Source organism: Fistularia commersonii, chromosome 6 (assembly GCF_037954325.1).
Source record: "Fistularia commersonii isolate RoL2024-O1a breed Wild chromosome 6, RoL_Fcom_v1.0, whole genome shotgun sequence".
NCBI lineage: Eukaryota > Metazoa > Chordata > Actinopteri > Syngnathiformes > Fistulariidae > Fistularia > Fistularia commersonii.
In genome coordinates, this window is record NC_141289.1 from 6,060,206 (window position 1) to 6,080,262 (window position 20,057).

Sequence of the window (20,057 nt, forward strand, 5' to 3'; positions counted from 1 at the left end):
CCTCCACACCTCGTCCCGATCTTCATCTTCTTTTGGCTTTTCCCCTCACGGGTCACCAAAGGGAACCAACCATCTCCATCTAACCATATTCTCTGTATCCTCTCCACTCACACCAACTACCTTCATATTCTCTCTCACTATGTCCATAAATTGTCTCTCCGGTCTTCCTCGAGACCTCCTTCCTGGCAGCTCCAATTCCAGCATTTGTCTACCAAAATATTCACTGTCCCTCCTCTGTACATGTCAAAACCATCTCAGCCTGGCTTCTCTGACCTTCTCTCCAAAACATCTAACATGTGCTGTTCCTTTTGATAGACTCATTCCTGATCCTATCCATCCTGGTCTTTCCCAAAGAGAACTTTAGCATCTTCATCTCTGCGACTTCCAGCACTGCCTCCTGTCTTTTCATCATTGTAATAGTTTCTAGGCCATACAGCATCGCTGGTCTCACCACTGTCTGGTACACCTTTTTTTTCATTCTGGCTTGTAGTCTTCTATCACATAGTACCCCCGGCACCTTTCTCCACCTATTCCAACCTACTTGGACGTGTGTCTTCGGATCTTTTCCACACTCTCCGGTGCTTCGGACTGTTGACCCCAAGTGCCTGAAATCCTCCAACGTCTTCATCTCCACTCCCTGTAGCCTCATTGTTCCACCCGAGGTCCTCTCATTCACACACATATACTCTGTCTTGTTGCGACTAACTTTCATTCCCTCCTTTCCAGCGCATACTTCCTCCTCTCTACATTTTCCTCCACTCTCTCCTACCTGTCTCCCTGATAACACTAGCTGTAGTTGTCCAATCTTCTGGAACCTCTCCCTGACAACCCAGAGCCTTTCTCAACACCTCCCTGAAAACCATACAACACTCACTCCTCCCTTTTCAGCTTCTACCACTTTGTCCTCTTCCTTGTGTTTGTCCTCTTGATTTTCCTTATGATCAGAGTCATCCAACAAACCACAATCCTATGCTGTCTGGCTACATTCTCACCTACAACTACTTTGTAGTCACTCATCTCTTTCAGGTTACCTTATCAATACCAGCGTGCTTCTACATCCACTCTTATAAGTTACCGTGTGTTCCTGTCTTTTTTGGAAAAAAAATGTTCACTACAGTCATTTCCATCCTTTTTGCAAAACCTACCACCATCTGTCCATCTGTGTTCCTATCCTGTATACCAAATCTATCCTGTATACCAAATCTGTCCATCACTGCCCATCTGTGCATCACTGCCCATCATTCTTCATCCCCTCTATTACTTGCACCAACATGCCAATGGAAGTCTGCACCAATTACCACTCTCTCATCTCTGGGGATATTCTGCATCACTTCATCTTGCTCATTCCATAACGTCTCCTTCCTCTCAAACTCATATCCCACCTGCAGGGCATAGCTACTAACAACACTGTACATTACACCTTCAATTTCCAGTTTCCGACTCAAGATAACTCCTACTTCATTTCGTCTCTTGTTAGTGCCATGATAGTACAACTTAAAGCATGCTCCCAAGCTTCTAGCCATACTTGTCACGATGTGCTGGGGCGGACTCGAGCAGGGAACCACACTTCGGGACAGAGATGGGTGGAAAGCGCTTTTATTCGGTTGAAGTTGCAGGCTGGACGGGTCGGGATGCAGGCTGGACGGCAGAGGGACGGGTCGGGATGCAGGCTGGACGGGTCGGGATGCAGGCTGGACGGCAGAGGGACGGGTCGGGTTGCAGGCTGGACGGGTCGGGTTGCAGGCTGGACGGGTCGGGTTGCAGGCTGGACGGGTCGGGTTGCAGGCTGGACGGGTCGGGTTGCAGGCTGGACGGGTCGGGTTGCAGGCTGGACGGCAGAGGGACGGGTCGGGTTGCAGACTGGACGGCAGAGGGACGGGTCGGGTTGCAGACTGGACGGGTCGGCAGAGGCTGGGCCTCAACCGTACGGATTGCAGACGGAGCGGGCCCCAGGCAGGGTGGCGGACTGAACAGTACAGGATGCAGACAGGACGAGTTGCAGACAGAACGGCAGAGGCTGGGCCTCAACAGTACGGGTTGCGGCAGGGAACAGAGGTCACGCCGGCCGTCTGGGCCCGGCCGTGACTCGGGAAGGGAACAGAGGTCACGCCGGCCGTCTGGGCCCGGCCGTGACTCGGGAAGCGAACAGAGGTCACGCCGGCCGTCTGGGCCCGGCCGTGACTCGGGAAGGGAACAGAGGTCACGCCGGCCGTCTGGGCCCGGCCGTGACTCGGGAAGGGAAAGGAGGTCCTACCTGGGGTCCGGTCATAGCAGGGGTGAGGTCCGGGTTGGCAGGGGTGAGGTCCGGGTCGTGGCAGGGTCCCACAGTAATCCATGAAGACCACAATCCCCCGGCGCCAGGCAGAGAGTGCCGCTGCCCTTTATAGGGATCTCGATTAGCGGCATCTACTGCAGCTGGCGCAGATTACAACGGGGATCAGCTGTGAACCCTGACAGTACCCCCCCCCTCAATGGGCGCCTCCTGGCGCCCCACGGAGCTGGCTTGGGTGGGTGTGGTTCCCCGAGTCCATGGTGGCCGGGGGATTCTGTCACGATGTGCTGGGGCGGACTCGAGCAGGGAACCACACTTCGGGACAGAGATGGGTGGAAAGCGCTTTTATTCGGTTGAAGTTGCAGGCTGGACGGGTCGGGATGCAGGCTGGACGGGTCGGGTTGCAGGCTGGACGGGTCGGGTTGCAGGCTGGACGGGTCGGGTTGCAGGCTGGACGGGTCGGGTTGCAGGCTGGACGGGTCGGGTTGCAGGCTGGACAGCAGAGGGACGGGTCGGGTTGCAGACGGACGGGTCGGGTTGCAGACTGGACGGGTCGGGTTGCAGACTGGACGGCAGAGGGACGGGTCGGGTTGCAGACTGGACGGGTCGGCAGAGGCTGGGCCTCAACCGTACGGATTGCAGACGGAGCGGGCCCCAGGCAGGGTGGCGGACTGAACAGTACAGGATGCAGACAGGACGAGTTGCAGACAGAACGGCAGAGGCTGGGCCTCAACAGTACGGGTTGCGGCAGGGAACAGAGGTCACGCCGGCCGTCTGGGCCCGGCCGTGACTCGGGAAGGGAACAGAGGTCACGCCGGCCGTCTGGGCCCGGCCGTGACTCGGGAAGCGAACAGAGGTCACGCCGGCCGTCTGGGCCCGGCCGTGACTCGGGAAGCGAACAGAGGTCACGCCGGCCGTCTGGGCCCGGCCGTGACTCGGGAAGCGAACAGAGGTCACGCCGGCCGTCTGGGCCCGGCCGTGACTCGGGAAGCGAACAGAGGTCACGCCGGCCGTCTGGGCCCGGCCGTGACTCGGGAAGCGAACAGAGGTCACGCCGGCCGTCTGGGCCCGGCCGTGACTCGGGAAGCGAACAGAGGTCACGCCGGCCGTCTGGGCCCGGCCGTGACTCGGGAAGCGAACAGAGGTCACGCCGGCCGTCTGGGCCCGGCCGTGACTCGGGAAGCGAACAGAGGTCACGCCGGCCGTCTGGGCCCGGCCGTGACTCGGGAAGCGAACAGAGGTCACGCCGGCCGTCTGGGCCCGGCCGTGACTCGGGAAGCGAACAGAGGTCACGCCGGCCGTCTGGGCCCGGCCGTGACTCGGGAAGCGAACAGAGGTCACGCCGGCCGTCTGGGCCCGGCCGTGACTCGGGAAGGGAAAGGAGGTCCTACCTGGGGTCCGGTCATAGCAGGGGTGAGGTCCGGGTTGGCAGGGGTGAGGTCCGGGTCGTGGCAGGGTCCCACAGTAATCCATGAAGACCACAATCCCCCGGCGCCAGGCAGAGAGTGCCGCTGCCCTTTATAGGGATCTCGATTAGCGGCATCTACTGCAGCTGGCGCAGATTACAACGGGGATCAGCTGTGAACCCTGACAATACTACCTTTCCCCCTGGTCTCCTGGAAACACAGTATATCCACTTTCCTTCTCTGCATCATGTCGACCAACTCGTTGCCTTTTCCAGTCACAGTCTCAATATTCAAAGTCACTGCTCTAAGTCCCAGACTCTTGCCTTTCCTCTCCTCTCTCTGCTCCCGAACACACCTTCCTACTTTACTTCTTTGACCTACAGTAGCCCAGTTTCCATTGGTTCCCTGTAGGTCATCAGTACCAATGGTGGTCGTTGTTAACCAGGGCCTCTGCCAATCTGGTATGATCTGGTTATTAGGTTTGATTCACATGTTTGGTTTTGGCAAATGTTTTACTCCAAATACCCTTCCTAATGCACCCCTTTGCATTTATCCGCTAAAACTTGGGACCAGTTTAGGGAGACACTGGCCCGTGCCCCCCAGAGGCTGGCTTAGGGAGATTGCGGCCTGCACCGCCCTGAGGCTGCATTACTCCACATCCTGATAATGATGAAAATGTTCTGGCATGCGTGTATATTTGCGTGTGTTTCATGCGTGTGTGTGTGTGTGTGTGTGTGTGTTTGTGTGTGTTTGTGTGTGTGCGGGTGGGTGCAGCAAGCAGAAGTGGTTGAAGTCGAGCCCTGTTTCCACTGCCATATTTGGTTGTTTGATTTTGTTCATGAAGGAAAACCGTGAGGAGGGAATTTGGGTCCAAGGCTTCTTAAATTCAGCGTGAAATGCATGAATGATCCTCGGGAGTCGATGAGACCATTGGCCCTCAGTCTGACTCTTCTGCCCCTTCCCCCTTATAGGAAACTGTTGTCAGAATCAGAATCAGGAAAACTTCAACTGTCCCCAAGGGACAATTTCTGGCCACATTGGGTAGAAGCATCGAATTGTAAATATTCAATTAATATATGGATGATTATATAAAATATAGACCAGGATATATAAATATAGACAAGAGTATATAAACACAGTAAAGATAAAATATAGACAAGAGTAAATTATAAATAGAAGTTGTCAAAAAAGAGGAGAAGTAAAAAATGGCTGTACTTATGTGCAAGGTTGTATAATAAATAACTGTGCAGGATTGTGCAAATTGTGCCATTGGCAGAAGGGACTATCAAGCAAACTGCGTGCTGCATTTATATAATAAATATACCACGAAAGTAGTTAAATCCACAGGAAGCCCTGTGGAATTAGTGTAGCATAGTCTAGCAGAGCGTAGCAGCAGACAGTGGGGTAGAAGAGAGGAAGAAATGGGATCAGAGTTCATTAAATGAGATCCTGTCCACCTCTCACAGCCTTTCATAATGCCATGGCGTTGTGTGCAGCTAACACCTGAGGCTAACGCTAGCGGTGCTTGTCCCGGGGAGGTTGCGGCCTTGGAGGATGGACATGTTGCTGGGCTGTTCAATGCCAGGTGATGAAAGATGCTCTGCTTTTGGCCACAGGGGGCGCCAAGGCTGTGGCCCATTAGCAGCCAGGTCCTCCTCCTGCCTCCAGCTGGAGAGGTCAGTGAAGCTACTGTTTGAATCCTGTTTATCTATGGAGCTCCAGCGGGGGGCCCCAGCCGGCGGGATCCCTTGACGGTGGGGCCCCAGCCAGCGGCTCCGGGCCGCAGCCGCAGCAGCTCCGCGGCTGGCCGAGGGTGATGGAGAGAAGATGGCAGCCATTGGCTGCGGGCTTTGGGAACTTTACTGAGTGTAGACCAATGGCAGGGAAGGAGGGGATGGAGGGAGGGCGGGAAATAGAGGAAGAGCGAGAGAGAGAGAGAGGGAAAGGGAGAGAGGGAGGGAGCTGGTTGTGCCATCCCTGATGCGTTCTCCTCACTCCGCTCCCCTGGAGCCGCCAGCCGGAGCTCCGTCCCTACGCCGCTGCGGTGACTCATCCCAGCTCGTCCGCCGGGAGACGCGCCTCTGCGTTCTGCCGCGCGCACGCAACCGCACGCACACACTCGCACACACATGTGGGACGCGCCGGGCTGCGGTCTGCGCTCCAGGACTCTCCGTACCGACCGACCGGCGCGGCGGCGGCCGGACGCAGACTCCGCCGCGGCGCCCGAGGTGGAGGTCTGGGTGGAGGAGGAGGAGGAGGAGGAGGAGGAGGAGTGAGGAGGAGGAGGAGGAGGAGGAGAAGGAGGTGAGTGTACCGGGCCGGGCCGGGGGGGGGGGGGGGGGGGGGGGGGCGGAGGGGACCAGACCCCCCAAAAAATAATGACAGGCGTGGATGAATATCTACGCGTTCTCGCAGACTGTCCTCTTCCTCTTTCTCTTCCTCCTCACCCCCGGTGTCCGGACCGAGAGCTCTGGATACCTCACTTACCCCTGACACCCCCCCACCCCCCGTGAGTTCTGCAAACCTCCGCCGTCCCTTTTTGCGGCTTAGCCGCAAACGCAAATAAGCGCAGACGCTGCACACCTTCACTCGGATCCATCCCGGATCGATCCCCCGATCCGCTGGCGATCAGCTGATCGGACGTCATGTGTTCGTTCCATCCGGGGGGTTGAGTGCATGAGTACACGACGAGCAACAGCGCGGGGAACTTTGGGGGGGGGGGGTTGTGGCTCCTCTTCCTCCTTCCTCTTCCTCCTCTCCCCTGAAGATTGCAAGGGATGTCGAACTTCGCCCCCTTAAATGAAAGAAGGGAAGGAGTTGGAATGACACGAGGAGGATGGAGCAGAAGTTGGAGCAGAGCCTGGGTCCTCTGGCTGCTCCACCCGAGCTGCCACAAGATGGTGGTGTGGATTTCTGGATTGGGTTTGTGGGTGGAGGGGGCAAAATAATGGAAGAGGGTGGAGGATGGAGAAATGGAGGTGTGGAAGAGGGTGGAGGGCTGGGAGTTGGAGGACAATGGAGAACGATGGAGGGTGGAGGGTCTTGCTTAAAATTATGCTGTTCCTCCACTGCTGAAAATGTGATTTCAGCTGGTATTCACACTAGGTGACACACACACACACACACACACACACACACACACACACGTAACAACAATCATACACATGGTTGTCACGGCAGCGGTGTGGCCTGGTGTTAGCTCCTTGGTGCTAATTGCACTCATCACCTGGAAACACAACGCCCACTTTTTGTTCATGTGTGTCCATTCTTGCATGTATGTGTGTGTGTGTGTGTGTGTGTGTGTGTGTGTGTGTGTCTGAAGTTGGAGGTATGGAGGTGTGACCTCATTTACAGCACTGTCTTGCACCGGTCTGCTGGCCTTGCAGGGAGGAGGTGGAGGAGCCTGGCAGACAGTGGATGAAGCTCTGATGAAGCTCCACGTTCTCCTGGAACTCTGACCTCTGACCTCTAGTAGAACGTAGCAGCAATGGCTGCTCTCATTCGTCCATCTTGAGCAGAAGGGAGTGCAGACAGTTCTGCTCTCCCTCTTGGTCTTTGATGTCAAGGATTCTTCTGCAGCTCTATAAAATAGGTGAACCATGAGGTTCATCCGTCCAATCAGACAGTCTTTCTCTTTAACCCTACAACAGGGTGTGGCCGACTCTCACCACCGCCACCTGCAGTTTCTTCAAACTCCACAGGTGATGCTCATCTTCATCTTCATCTTCATCTTCATCTTCATCTTCATCTTCATCTTCATCTTCACATTCCGCTGAGGGCAGGGATCGGTCGGTTCCTGATGGGCTGGACCTGATAGGACTTGACGGCTGCTCTCCAGTAGTACTAGACAAGACACCTCCACACCTGAGCAGGAGATCCACCACGAGAGCTGCTACTTTTAGCATTGACAACAGCACCAATCCTACCAGCTGTGTGGACCCATCGAGAGAAGGTCTGAGAAACCAGAGCAGTTTCAGTGTTACTTGACTGGAGTAGAACCAATCCACAGTTGGATTATTTCCTGGAACATTTCCAAGAGGGGACACCTCACCTGTCAGCGGCTCCTCTCAGGGAAACACCTCATCTGAAGGACCCTCAGAACATGGATATGTTTAGATATCCGGGAAGGAGACACCATAGAGCTCCTCCATCACTGTGAGATTTCTCATGAAGGGGTTCATGAATTCTAAGGGGGGTTGATTACTTTCGTGCATTGGATGATTTCCACCATCCATCCATTTATTCACCTGCAGGCAGGTTATTTCTTCTCTCATCTGCAATGAGCCATTCCATAAAGGCCCTTTCTGGCAGGATGTTCTCTTCTCCAGGGCGCTCCGAGTCCTGGTCCAGTGCAGCTGCCTTTTCACGTTTCTCCTCTGCTGAGGGTTCCTCTTTTGGCTGGGGGTTCTTCTGGTGAGCTGTGTGTGGAGGGGCGGTAGATGTAGAAGATGAGTAGATTCAGACTCCACTTGTCTGCTCTCAGAATGTTGGCAGCTGGCAGATTGTTGATGGGTCCAGGATACTTCCTGGTCTGCACCCTCACTTTACAGCCCCCTCTGAAGCCCTCTAGAAGCCTGCAGGTTCTAATCCTGCTGAGTTACAGCAAGAAGGGGGCTCCTGCTCCCCTACTTTGCAGTTGACTATCTGGGAAACATGTTAAGATGAAAAGAGCCTTCAGGCACTGAGGAGTGATGTGGGTCCTGGTCTCCCCTCGAAGCTCCAGGTCACAGAGATGTTCTCCATCCTGGAGTAGCTCTTGGTCCAGATCCTTCTCTGATGATTGAGATGCTAATGACATCCAGGGTCTTCAATGGTCTTCATCTCACTGATCTCTTGCAATCATTCAGTCAGAACAATGTTTGTTCTCCAGCATCCTCCTGCCGAGGAGATCATCATGCAGACGTAGATCACCCCACGTAGATGAGGAGAAACCTGCTCAGGGAGAATGTCTCCTTGGTTCCTACGCAGTCTTCATCAGCTGAAGGTATGAGGGGAAGAAGACCTGTCGCCGTGACAACACCCACAAAACACAGCTACAGATCAGCGAACAGGCTCTATCTATCTATCTATCTATCTATCTATCTATCTATCTATCTATCTATCTATCTATCTATCTATCTATCTATCTATCTATCTATCTATCTGTCTATCTGTCTATCTGTCTGTCTATCTGTCTGTCTGTCTGTCTGTCTGTCTGTCTGTCTGTCTGTCTCTCTCTCTCTCTGTCTCTCTCTCTCTGTCTCTATCTCTCTGTCTCTCTCTCTCTGTCTGTCTCTCTCTCTCTCTCTCTCTCTCTCTCTGTCTCTCTCTCTCTGTCTCTCTTCTCTCTCTCTCTCTCTCTCTCTCTCTCTCTCTCTCTTATCAAACAAACTGTAGAACATCATACCTGAATTTTTCCCTCTAATCTGCTGAATGATCCAAACCTTCTGAAGCCCCCGCCCTCCTGTTCAGGCCATAGCCTCCATACCTGTGTGTTACAGCACAACGATGTGTTCAGGTGCACTGTGTGTGTGAGCCAAGGCATTCCGTAATAGTTTAACCTCCGGATCTTCTATCTGGCTCTGACTGGTTCCCAATTCATGTTGGTTCTACAGCCCCCTGCAGGTTGAGGCTCTGCAGATATTGAATATCACTTTTGAAAGAAAAATTGGAAATACAGAACTGGAGAGACATTTCAGGGAGGAATGTGTGGTCATGTGAAGTGTGTATGTGTGTTTGGTGTGTTTGGTGACAGGTCTAGGCAGCCGTAGCCGATAACAGCCTGGCTCCAGCTCAGCAGTCCGAGCTACCTGCTGTAGGAAACCTGGCATTCAACATGGCGATGCTCTGGAAGTGTCAGCAGGGCCTCTTGGCCCTCAGGGGCAGGGATGCCAAGGGATCATGGGCAGGGCCTCAGGGGCCTTGAGGACCCTTAAGGGCAGTGACACCCTGAGACTGTCAGTTCTGCCAGGCTTCAGTATGATCTCTATCTGAGATGCCGGTCCCATGACCTTCAAAGTGGTGGCCTTGGCCCACAGGGCCCCCGCTTGAATATTTACCGGTGTACAAGACAGTAGTGAATGTACAAAACAGTGGTGAGACCAGTGATGCTAGTGATGGCCTAGAAACAGTTACAATGAGGAAAAGACAGGAGGCAGAGCTTGTGGTCGCAGAGATGAAGATGCTAAGGTTCTCTTTGGGAGTGACGAGGATGGATAGGTGCAGGAATGAGGAACAGCACATGTTAGATGTTTTGGAGAGAAGGTCAGAGAAGCCAGACTGAGATGGTTCGGTCATGTACAGAGGAGGGATAGTGAATATATTGGTAGACACATGCACAATGGAAAGGATTCTGTGATCATCCACCACTGGTGTCTTCCGTGGAAGTCCAGTGCACCCTTTTTTTTTCTCAGAATGCACAAAACTGTTGATTTGGCCACACCTAACATTTCTGCGATTTCTCTGGTGGATGTCTTCTTTAGTCTTTTTCAGCCTCAGGATGGTCTGTTTTACCTCCAATGAGAGCTCCTTATACCGCATGTTGTGTGCTCACAGCAACAGCTTCCAAATGCAAATGCCACACCTGGAATCAACTCCTGACCTATTAACTGCTTAATTGATGACAGCTCACCAAGGGAAGAGCCCATGTAGCCTTGTTGTTGTTTTTTGTTTTGTTATTATTTTGTTTTCAGCCTTCTGAGTCAATTGTCAGGTTAGTTTTGGTCCCTTGAAAGAGAGGCTAATGTGTGTTAGAGTTGTAATTCCTAAACCCTTTCTCCAATTTGGATGGGAAGACTGTCAAATTACAGGAGGGATCAGTGAAAGTTTGTCTAGCTTCTTGATTTGGACCCTTCCCAAGTGTGACAGAAAAGTCCAACTGAAGGTGGCAGCATGAGGATCTTCTTGCAAGTTATTTCTGTCTTTGTGAGAAAATGTACTTATGGCTGTCTAGTATTATAGGTTCCTCTGAAACTTCCCAAACAGGCCAGTCGTTGCCTAGTGATGCCCGTTCTGCAGAACGTGGATTGCTCCCCATGAGCCAAAAGAGTAACCCATCTTTTCTTCTCCCTCTGTCAGGGTTTCACCAGACGGAGCCCGGGTTCTACAGATATCGTGTTTTTGATGCCAGGATTTGTCCAGCAGCTGCCAACCTTCACGCAGGCTCTCGGAATGGGGACCTCTGAGATAGTTGCTTTGTTATATCGGGGTATCGTTTACCAGCTCACAGCCTGAGGAGGAGGGGCAGGAGTCATCTCTGTGGAAGACCAGGGGAGGAGAACCCCACGCTGGACCATAGCTGCTACCCTGGAGGTCCAGCAGAGCAGGAGCATGCCGCTGCCCGGAGGCTCCCCATGGATGTTTCCTGCCAAGGCTGCTGTGCTGCTCTGGATGGGTCTGGCATGGGTTTGCGTCGCCAAGACAACGGCGCAGCAACAGCAGCCTGTGGTCACAACCAATTATGGGAAGTTGCGGGGCATCAAGGTGGCGCTACCCAACGAGATCCTGGGGCCGGTTGAGCAGTATTTGGGGATACCATACGCACTGCCCCCAACTGGTGAGCGGCGATTCCAGCCACCGGAGCCGCCCCTGTCCTGGCCAGGGATCAGGAACGCCACCCAGTTCTCCCCAGTCTGCCCTCAGTTCCTGGAGGACCGCTTCCTGCTCAACGACATGCTGCCTGTGTGGTTCACCGCCAACCTGGATACTGTGGTGACCGATGTGCAGGAGCAGAGCGAGGACTGCCTGTACCTCAACATCTATGTCCCCACGGAAGACGGTGAGTCTCACCATCACACTCAGTTCCCTCAGGTTGTGGTCACAGAGGTCTCTGTTGGTTGAACATGTATTGTCAGAAGGACCTCCAGGTGATTGTTGGGACAAAACCCTGCAGTGTGTCCTGGTTCTTTGTAAGTCAGGGTTGCAGGCAGCCTGTGGAACACATCAGCTATGCTGGCTCCAGAAGGCCTATTTATCTTAGTTCAATAGACACACAGCCAACTGACGCTAGTGTTTGGAGCAGATCTGCTGGTGGACAGGGACTCCAGCCAGAGATGATGAAGGGGAGGCTTCCCTTCCGAGGAATACAGAGTCACTTAGACTAACGCCCCGCGGTGAAATATGTTCGCCCTCTGGCAGTGATGCACCATCATGTTCACAGGGATTAGGAGGGTTGGGTGATCGGGAAAGCTCAGCTCCACCTTTTGAGGAGGAACATTAGCCTCCATCGTATCGGTGTGCCTTCACGATGGTGATGGCTGCAGTTCCATAGTGGAGTCACATCAGATGTCTGTGGTGGCACTAACTGGGCCTCTTCATCGTGTAACATCACCATGGAGACTGTGGTGGTGGAACTGAATGGATGGTTCCTCACCAGACCTTCAGCCTGCGCTGAGCTGCTCTTCTGACGCTGTCATAGCTCATTTTGGATAAGAAACGACAGGAGGTGTTACTCTTACGCCGGCAAAGCGATTGGGAATGAAACTCCATGAGATGTTTAGTTTGTGGTCGTCAGCAGGTCTTCGGAGACAAAGGAGACACACATCCATGTTCCTTGCAGACAACAAATCAGATGAAATGGGACTTTGTTGTGAGGCTCTGAGCAAGCAGTTCCTTTGCATATCTGACAACGCACTCTGCTTCTTCCATGCAGCCAACCATCATAAGACCTGGCGATGCGCCGCCCCTCAGTGTACGCTGTGCACACTGTTAAGAGCAGAGAACACCGCTACAGCGAGAGCTGCTGAGATGCTGATAGCTGTTCCTCTGTCTGGTCTCTGGTGGACATCCTGCAGGCTTAGAATACATGCCTTTTGGGTGCAGCATGGTGGTGGGTTGGAAAACACACGCCGCACATGGAACGGAGGCTCACTGTGACGTGCGAGTTCGTTACCAAACCTGAAACACTGTATCTGCAGTTACCACGGAAACTGACTCCTAGTGATTCATATCCTCCGTCTCTTCCTGCAACCAGGACAGAGGAGACAGCAAAACCTTCCACTCTGGAGGACAGAAATAAATACATAGATCAGTATTTAGAAATATGTGTGGATAAGTATATGAACAAATGAATAACAGCAAATAAACTGATAGATAGCAAATTGCTTTCATACATTTCAGAATGTGCAGAAAAAAATGAATGAATACATAAATAGCAAATGATTTTGCTATATTTCATAATTTTTGGATAAATTAAGGAATTAATACATAGGAAAAGTATAGAAAGAAATGGACAATTATCTAGAAGTGTTCAAAATTTGTGGAAAAAGAAATGAATGAATAGGGAAATGATTTAGCTTTATTTTAGAATTTGGGGATAAATGACGAATTAATGAATCAATAAATAAGTGTCACGATGTGCTGGGGCGGACTCGAGCAGGGAACCACACTTCGGGGCAGAGATGGGTGGAAAGCGCTTTTATTTGGTTGAAGTGGCAGAACGGGATGCAAACGGGACGGGTTGCAGACTGGACAGGACGGGTTGCGGACAGGACGGGATGCAGACTGGACAGGACGGGTTGCAGACAGAACTGCAGAGGCTGGGCCTCACCAGTACGGGTTACAGACGGTACGAGTTGCAGACTGGACAGTACGAGATGCAGACTGGACGAGATGCAGACAGAACGGCAGAGGCTGGGCCTCAACAGTACGGATTGCAGACGGGGCGGGCCCCAGGCAGGGTGGCAGACGGAACAGTACGGGATGCAGACAGGACGAGTTGCAGACAGAACGGCAGAGGCTGGGCCTCAACAGTACAGGTTGCGGGAAGGAAACAGAGGTCACGCCGGCCAACTGGGCCCGGCCGTGACTCGGGAAGGGAACAGAGGTCACGCCGGCCAACTGGGCCCGGCCGTGACTCGGGAAGGGAACAGAGGTCACGCCGGCCAACTGGGCCCGGCGGTGACTCGGGAAGGGAACAGAGGTCACGCCGGCCAACTGGGCCCGGCCGTGACTCGGGAAGGGAACAGAGGTCACACCTGGGGTCCGGTCGTAGCAGGGGTTGCGGTCCGGGTCGCAGCAGGGCCCCACAGTAGTCCATGAGGACCACAATCCCCCCCCGCGCCAGGCGGCGATTGCCGCTGCCCTTTATAGGGATCTTGATTAGCGGCATCTGCTGCAGCTGGCGCAGATTACAACGGGGATCAGCTGTGAACCCTGACAATAAGTATAGAAAGAAATAGACAGTTATCAAGAAATGTTCAAAATTGTGGAAAAAGTCGAAAAAAGGGATGAACGAATAAATCAGAAAGTACTTAGCTTTATTTCAGAATTTGTGGATAAATGATGAATGAATACATATCCATCTTCTTCCACTTATCCTGCACTCAGAGACGCAGGGATGCTGAAGCCTATCCCAGATGTCAACGGGTGAGAAGTGGGGTACACCCTGGACTGGCCAGTCAATCCCAGGCCCACATATATAGACAAACAACCATTCACTCACTCATTCATTTGGGACATTTTTTCCAATAAACCTGCATGATTTTATACTGTGGGAGGAAACCAGAGAACCCAGAGGAAACCCACGCAGACATTTGGGAAAACATGCAAACTCCACACAGAAAGGTCCCCTGGTTGGAATCGAACCAGAGGGCCCTTTTTGCTGTGAGGCTGAAGCGTTAACCAGTGGTCACGGTGACGCCTAAAATTAGAAGGCCTATTTAGGCATTTGTGGATAAATAATTGAAAAAAATAATAATGAATGAAAAGACCTTGTTTAAATTTTTTCACGATTTGTGGATAAATGAACAATGAATGACCAAAGAATAGACCTTATTTAAAATTGTTCTAGAACTTTTTGATAAATAAATGAATGGTAGCATAAATAAATATATTAAATAACAAAGACAAACAGAAAACAAACAAACAAATAAATACAAACATAAAATACTGAAATCTGTCAAATGTGACATTTTGTGTCATCCATCCAAAATGTAACAAAAAAAATTCAAATATTTTTATTGACTCTTTATGCTAAATATGTAGATATTACTCATTTGTTCCTGAAGTTGTGATTGGAAAACCAGAAAGTTCATTCTGCTGCCCTCTGGTGGCCTTGGTCTGATTTGCCCCCTCCTGAGGTTCGGGAAGGACTACTCGCCCGCTGTGAAACTTTAAGAAGGTTTCGTTATGTGGAGGACATGTTAATGTTCTGAACAGCATGGGAAATGACGGCCTGCTAGTTTGTCAAAACACTTGAGCAGCTGAGGCCTTCCCTTGATGGTGTATTTGAGTTCTCTATCCCAGCAATGGAGGTTATCAGAAACTCGCCATTTCCTGGTCCTCCTCAAAAGCACCAGTCCACTCTTCCTCCTGTCAAATCAGAAATATGTACTGCGGATCTGCTGGGACCTCTGTTATCACAAGGAGAAACCTTCTACTGGAGAAGGAGGCCATCATGTAACAGGTGTCAAACTCTCAGCCAGATGTCCTGTGGACCAAAGCATGAGTAAGAATTGAACCAGCACTGTGGTGAAGCAGGTCTCTTGCCTGGTGCCTTTTTCTGTGGTGACCTGCTTTCAGAGGGCACTGCAGATGCATGGACCTGCTGCCTTAGAGCAGTGAGGTCTGGATGTTCTCATGGTTCTGAGAGCCGCCCTGTCAGAAGACCACTTAGAACCCATGCTAATGGCTTGGGGGGCAGAGGTGGCTTCTCTAAAAGGTCCACTGTTGAAAAGGAAAACAACACTGGAGCTCTGTGGGGGCGGTGTGGAAGGAGTGCAACACGCGTGTGTGTGTGTGTATATGTGTGTTTGTGTGTGTGTGTACGTGCGTACTTGTGTGTGCCTGGGATCTTTGACAGCGTTGGGCTAAATTTAGCCGGAGCACTGGAGAACACAGTAGATTAAAAAAGTGCAGAACACGATAATCTCAGAGATGGGCGGTCATCCTTCAGCTGAGCTCCACCTGGACCTCCCTCTCCATCCTGGAGGTATGCAAGTTCTCCTGGTAGATGTCTGCCTGCACTCACGCCTTGCTGACATCAGGTTTTATTTAGTTATTCATTTGTGTGGGTGGCTCACTGCTGCAGGAGTCACTGCTCCTGTCTCACACTGAGAAGGTCTCTGGTTAGATACCTCTGGGTTCTCCCACAGCCCTAAACATAAAGGAAGTTCATGGGAGACCCTACATTGTCCGGATGAATGAATATTTGAGTCTTTACATGACGTGTGAAGGATCAGTGGTTGGAGAATGAGCGAATGAACAAATGTAACGATTTTTCTTCAGTCAGTTGATAACGAGGCATTCGATGAAGATGATTGGCTGTGCCGCAAATATTAGCCTGGATATTACTGTAACCGAAAACCTAATAATACGGTTTCAGTTTCTGGCAACCCAGAAGGGAGAGGGCTTTGCTCCTCTGCTTGGCAGTTCTGCTCCATGTGCAGCTTCCTCCTGGAAGCCTTGGAGCTGTGGCGCTGAACGAGGTGGAACGGCTCCTTTTATCCATTTCTTCTCTCTGTGTATCAGAAGGAACCAGCCCCAGGTGGAACCTGAACCTGAGCTTTAAATAATTCTGCAGAGGGCACGTCTCTGTTCAGCAGCTACAATTTAGAACTAGATGATGCGGCTCTCATGCAGTAGGCTGGGAGGTGGACAGAAAGTGGACTAGTCTCCAATTCTTAGATCCCTTGTTCTGAGCTCATGGAGCAAAGAAACATGAATATTTCGAACAGCGCTCTGGGAGGGAAGTTCTACATTTAAATGATTCTTTCATAACCCTCTCACTGGATCACCCTAACCCATTCACATACGTACAGATGGAGGCAGACCATCAGGAGCAACTCAGAGTTCAGAGTCTTGCTGAAGGGCTTCAGACTGGAGGAGGCGGGGATCAAACCATCAACCTTCTGATTGGAAGGCCTCCTGCCCTACAAGCTCAGGCACAACATCCCCAGACAGTAGGAAGGGACGACCTGGACAAACCAAACCACACTGGGCTGGGGGACAGATCTCTGCTTGTTCATCTGTTGGTACCCTTATGGTTGCTCTGTCAGCTCCCCCTCTCAGACCTTCGGATAGAGAAGCGAAGGTTCCTGCTTCCCAGGTTCCTACAGGGCAGGAGCAACTCTTCTCTGTTGCTGTTTGCTGCTCAGCTGTTTTCTCCTTTGCTAGATATTCTCTTTTATCGTAACATTGCGCTTGCTCTTCAGAAGGGTCTTAACAATGTGAGTTGAAAGTTTGACGTAGACATCATGGTCATGGATCTGTAGCAGCCACCGGTCGCCGGGGGGAAAGCGTCTGACCAGGGATCAAATAAAAGGAAAGCACCCGTCATCCACCATCTTCTGCGCATGCAGGCCAAATGGGTAACGGCACAGGTTCCGAGGGCAAACTCCTCCCACACTTCCAGGGAGTAGCTTGTCACCTGAAGGGTGTCAGATGGAAGAGGAAGCTGAGCCCTGGACCTCTATTGTTTCAGCCAAAAGAGGAAACCTGGGAGTACGACTAAAGAGAACATAATGGCTTGTCCAAAGACAGGTAGCAGCGTGGAACAAACGTACTAGTCAGAGGGAGCCTGAAGAAGACCTGAGGGGAGAACCTACATCAGGATACATCCATCTTTTGCAACATTCACAGGACAGCAGACCTGGGTCACGTTAAGCTTAGCTTCCTGGGCCCACCAGCTGACCTCCAGCCAGCCTCCATCTGTCCTCTGCTGAAAAGCCTGGGAGCCAAAGGTTCAACCCAAATTTGCTGCTTCTTGAATGAGATCAAAACCACCCTCTGTGGGAGTTATCCCTCCCGCTGGTCCTGGAATGAGTCAGTCCATTGCCATCTACAAGGCAGCCTGAAGGATAGCATGATGTCACCAGGTGTCCAGCAGAGCTCGGAAGACACCGGGATCTGACTCGGTCCTGAATGGTCTGCAGGCCATCAGGACAGGAGGTGGCTCTCTGGGAAACTGGAAGTTGTCAAACATCTCCCTCCCATTAAACTGATGGTGCTTCACTCTTCAATCGCATCCGTCATCGCTGGGTGCAGAGGCATGAGGATGGCCTCCTCTGTCCTCGGCTCAGCGGGAGTGACAGTTCCATCCCAGTTGGAGCTCTTCTCGCTGCCCATCATCTCCACGGCTATCCATTGGGCCTTGTCAGCAATCCGGTGTAGCGTCAGAGCGTCCTGCCAGCCGAGGATCAGGGAAGGATTTCCACTTCCTACACCTTACAAATTAGGAGACGCCTCCTCTTTGTCATCCGACCTGAAGTCTGAAGAGGAGATTTGCTCAGGGCACAATTGGACGGCTGCACCGCGGTGGCCTGTCATGTTGTCGGGACAAGTCTGTGGGCTGTGGCTCCGGCCAACCCTGTGCCTCCTCCTCTTCTATACATAGAAAGAGAACAAGGTCAGGTGGACAAGGTGATGGCCACTGTGAGCTGGCTCCAGCGGGCAGCTGAAACTTATCCCGGGAGATACTTCCTCAGGGTCCTCTCTGATAGACAATCTGTCTCAGGAAGGGGGGCCATGTGGGTCACTGCCTGACTCTTCCATTGAAAAACCCAGGAGCAGTGAAGAGAAGAGGTGAACCTCAGGAGGAAGAAGAAGAAGAACAGGAGTTTGAGTTGAAAAATTGCCTTTATTCAAACACTAGGATTTGACAGGAATACATTCGATGAGAACACATAAAGCTACTCAGTAAAGCTCAGTGGCAAGGGGGTCAACTTAGAATGAGAACATTAACTCACTATGGTTGTTTACAGAATCCAAACACCTCCCATCGCCCTAGTAGGAATAATGTCTTTCAAGTTACCAGTTAAAGAAAAAAAAATGGAATTACACATTTACAGTGAGTCTTAATCAGTGCTTTTAAGACCGTCACTCTCATTCCCTTGATCACCCGCCCTCTGTTTCTGAGTCAGCCAAATGATTAATTTGGCCGAGGCTGACAAAAAGTTTAGCATAACTGATATCCTCTTGTTGTTCTTCGAATAAATAATTGGAAGGTAAAGGTAACTCCCAAACCAGGAAGTAAACCCTTCAAGAAACTAAACAGTGGCAGGAACATGGGTGATTCAACAAACAAATGAGGCAATGCTTCGGGGCCTGAACAAAACAAATAATCTCCTGTCACCCCAGGCTCAAAATACTCTCTGCATGTGTCTGTGGATATGGCACCATGCACAATCCTCAACTGGAGGTCACCTGCCCGCTTTTCCAGTGGCGGCTTATGCAGGGCTCGCCAGCTTGTCTTAGGAGAGATGTCCAGTCCACAGAAATTGTCTTTAGTCTGAAATGCTTTCAAGCTTGGGGCTCCAAAGGTCAGCACCAATCTGTCTTTCTCCTCCCAATCCCCAACCCTTGGCAGGATGGTCAGTGAGGGGAACCTGTAGTCGATGTTCTCGTTCCATAACCCGTGGCGGGAGCGATCCGACACAAAGCACTTCAGGTAGGGAGGGAGAGCATCACAGATTTCCATTGTAACCCTGGTGATCAGCCTAACAGAAGTACTGCGTCCAGTATCCCTCGTTGCAATCCATGAAGAGGGAGTTTGCTGAAAAAGGTGAACCAGTTTTGCAAGACCCACCGTGCTGAGGCTGACACCCAGGCCTGTGGAATGCAAGGACTGGAACCCTAGGAAACCGTTGAAGAGCAGAGGATCCTTCATCAGTCACAAGCCCAGGGGTTCATCCTCCACCCTCCTTGTGAATTGGGGAAGAGAAATACCAGAGTGAGAGACTGGACATGATATACAACAGTATAATTGAAAGAGCAAATGAGACATGGTCTTTCTTTCTTTTCCTTGCAGTTTTGCCATTCGCCGTGCTCAGAACTGTGACCTGTTGCTGCAGGTGGTACCGTTTCCTGTCATCCAAAGGATGCAGATCTTGTGTTTTTTTAATGGGGCTGACCAATTTTGATAAACTTATCAGTTTCACTAATGTTGCCAGAGATATCAACTTTTTCATAGAAGGTATTGTCCAAGAAGATATTGATGCCCTCAAAGGAGTAAAGATCAGCCTGTACCTTATTGGTTACACTATCTGAAACGGGGATCGACTCTGAACCACATTCTATGCGTTTGCCCTAACCTAACTATCTCACCTGTCTCACCTCTACCCACAGTAGTTTCATCATGTATGTCACCCATAAAGTTTGTGAGCTGTCCTGGCTCTCACCCTAGAGGAAGCAGTCTTATTTCCAACTGCGACCTGTTCCGCAATGAGAACTGGGGTTTGCGTCATTGATGGGCAAAAGGGTCGGGTTCGCCAGACCTGCAGCACCGGTGGACGCAGCCGAACCGGGCACTGATACATCTGCAGGCGCAACTGCTGCAGCACCTGACCCACATCTCCACATTCAAACATTTCATCTGCCCTGAACTGGTGTACCGTACATGAGGCATCTCCATACATCACCTTGAACGAAACCTCCAGGGTTTGTGATGGTGCCTTCAAAAACAT

The 20,057-nt window shown here is 51.5% G+C and overlaps 1 protein-coding gene across 2 annotated transcripts in view; it reads left to right on the plus strand.

The window, feature by feature from the left end:
* Window positions 1-5,654: 5,654 nt before the first annotated feature.
* Window positions 5,655-20,057, plus strand: part of nlgn4xa (neuroligin 4 X-linked a) — a 73,658-nt gene continuing 59,255 nt past the window's right edge. Inside the window, exons 1-2 of one of the 2 annotated variants that reach the window (XM_086147836.1) lie at window positions 5,655-5,982; window positions 10,735-11,434. In XM_086147836.1, coding sequence (XP_086003962.1) covers window positions 10,987-11,434 — 448 coding nt within the window. In that variant the 5' untranslated portion in view covers window positions 5,655-5,982; window positions 10,735-10,986. Of the gene's footprint in view, window positions 5,983-8,551; window positions 8,663-10,734; window positions 11,435-20,057 lie in introns of those variants that run through there. The other variant, XM_086147835.1, reaches the window with a different exon arrangement.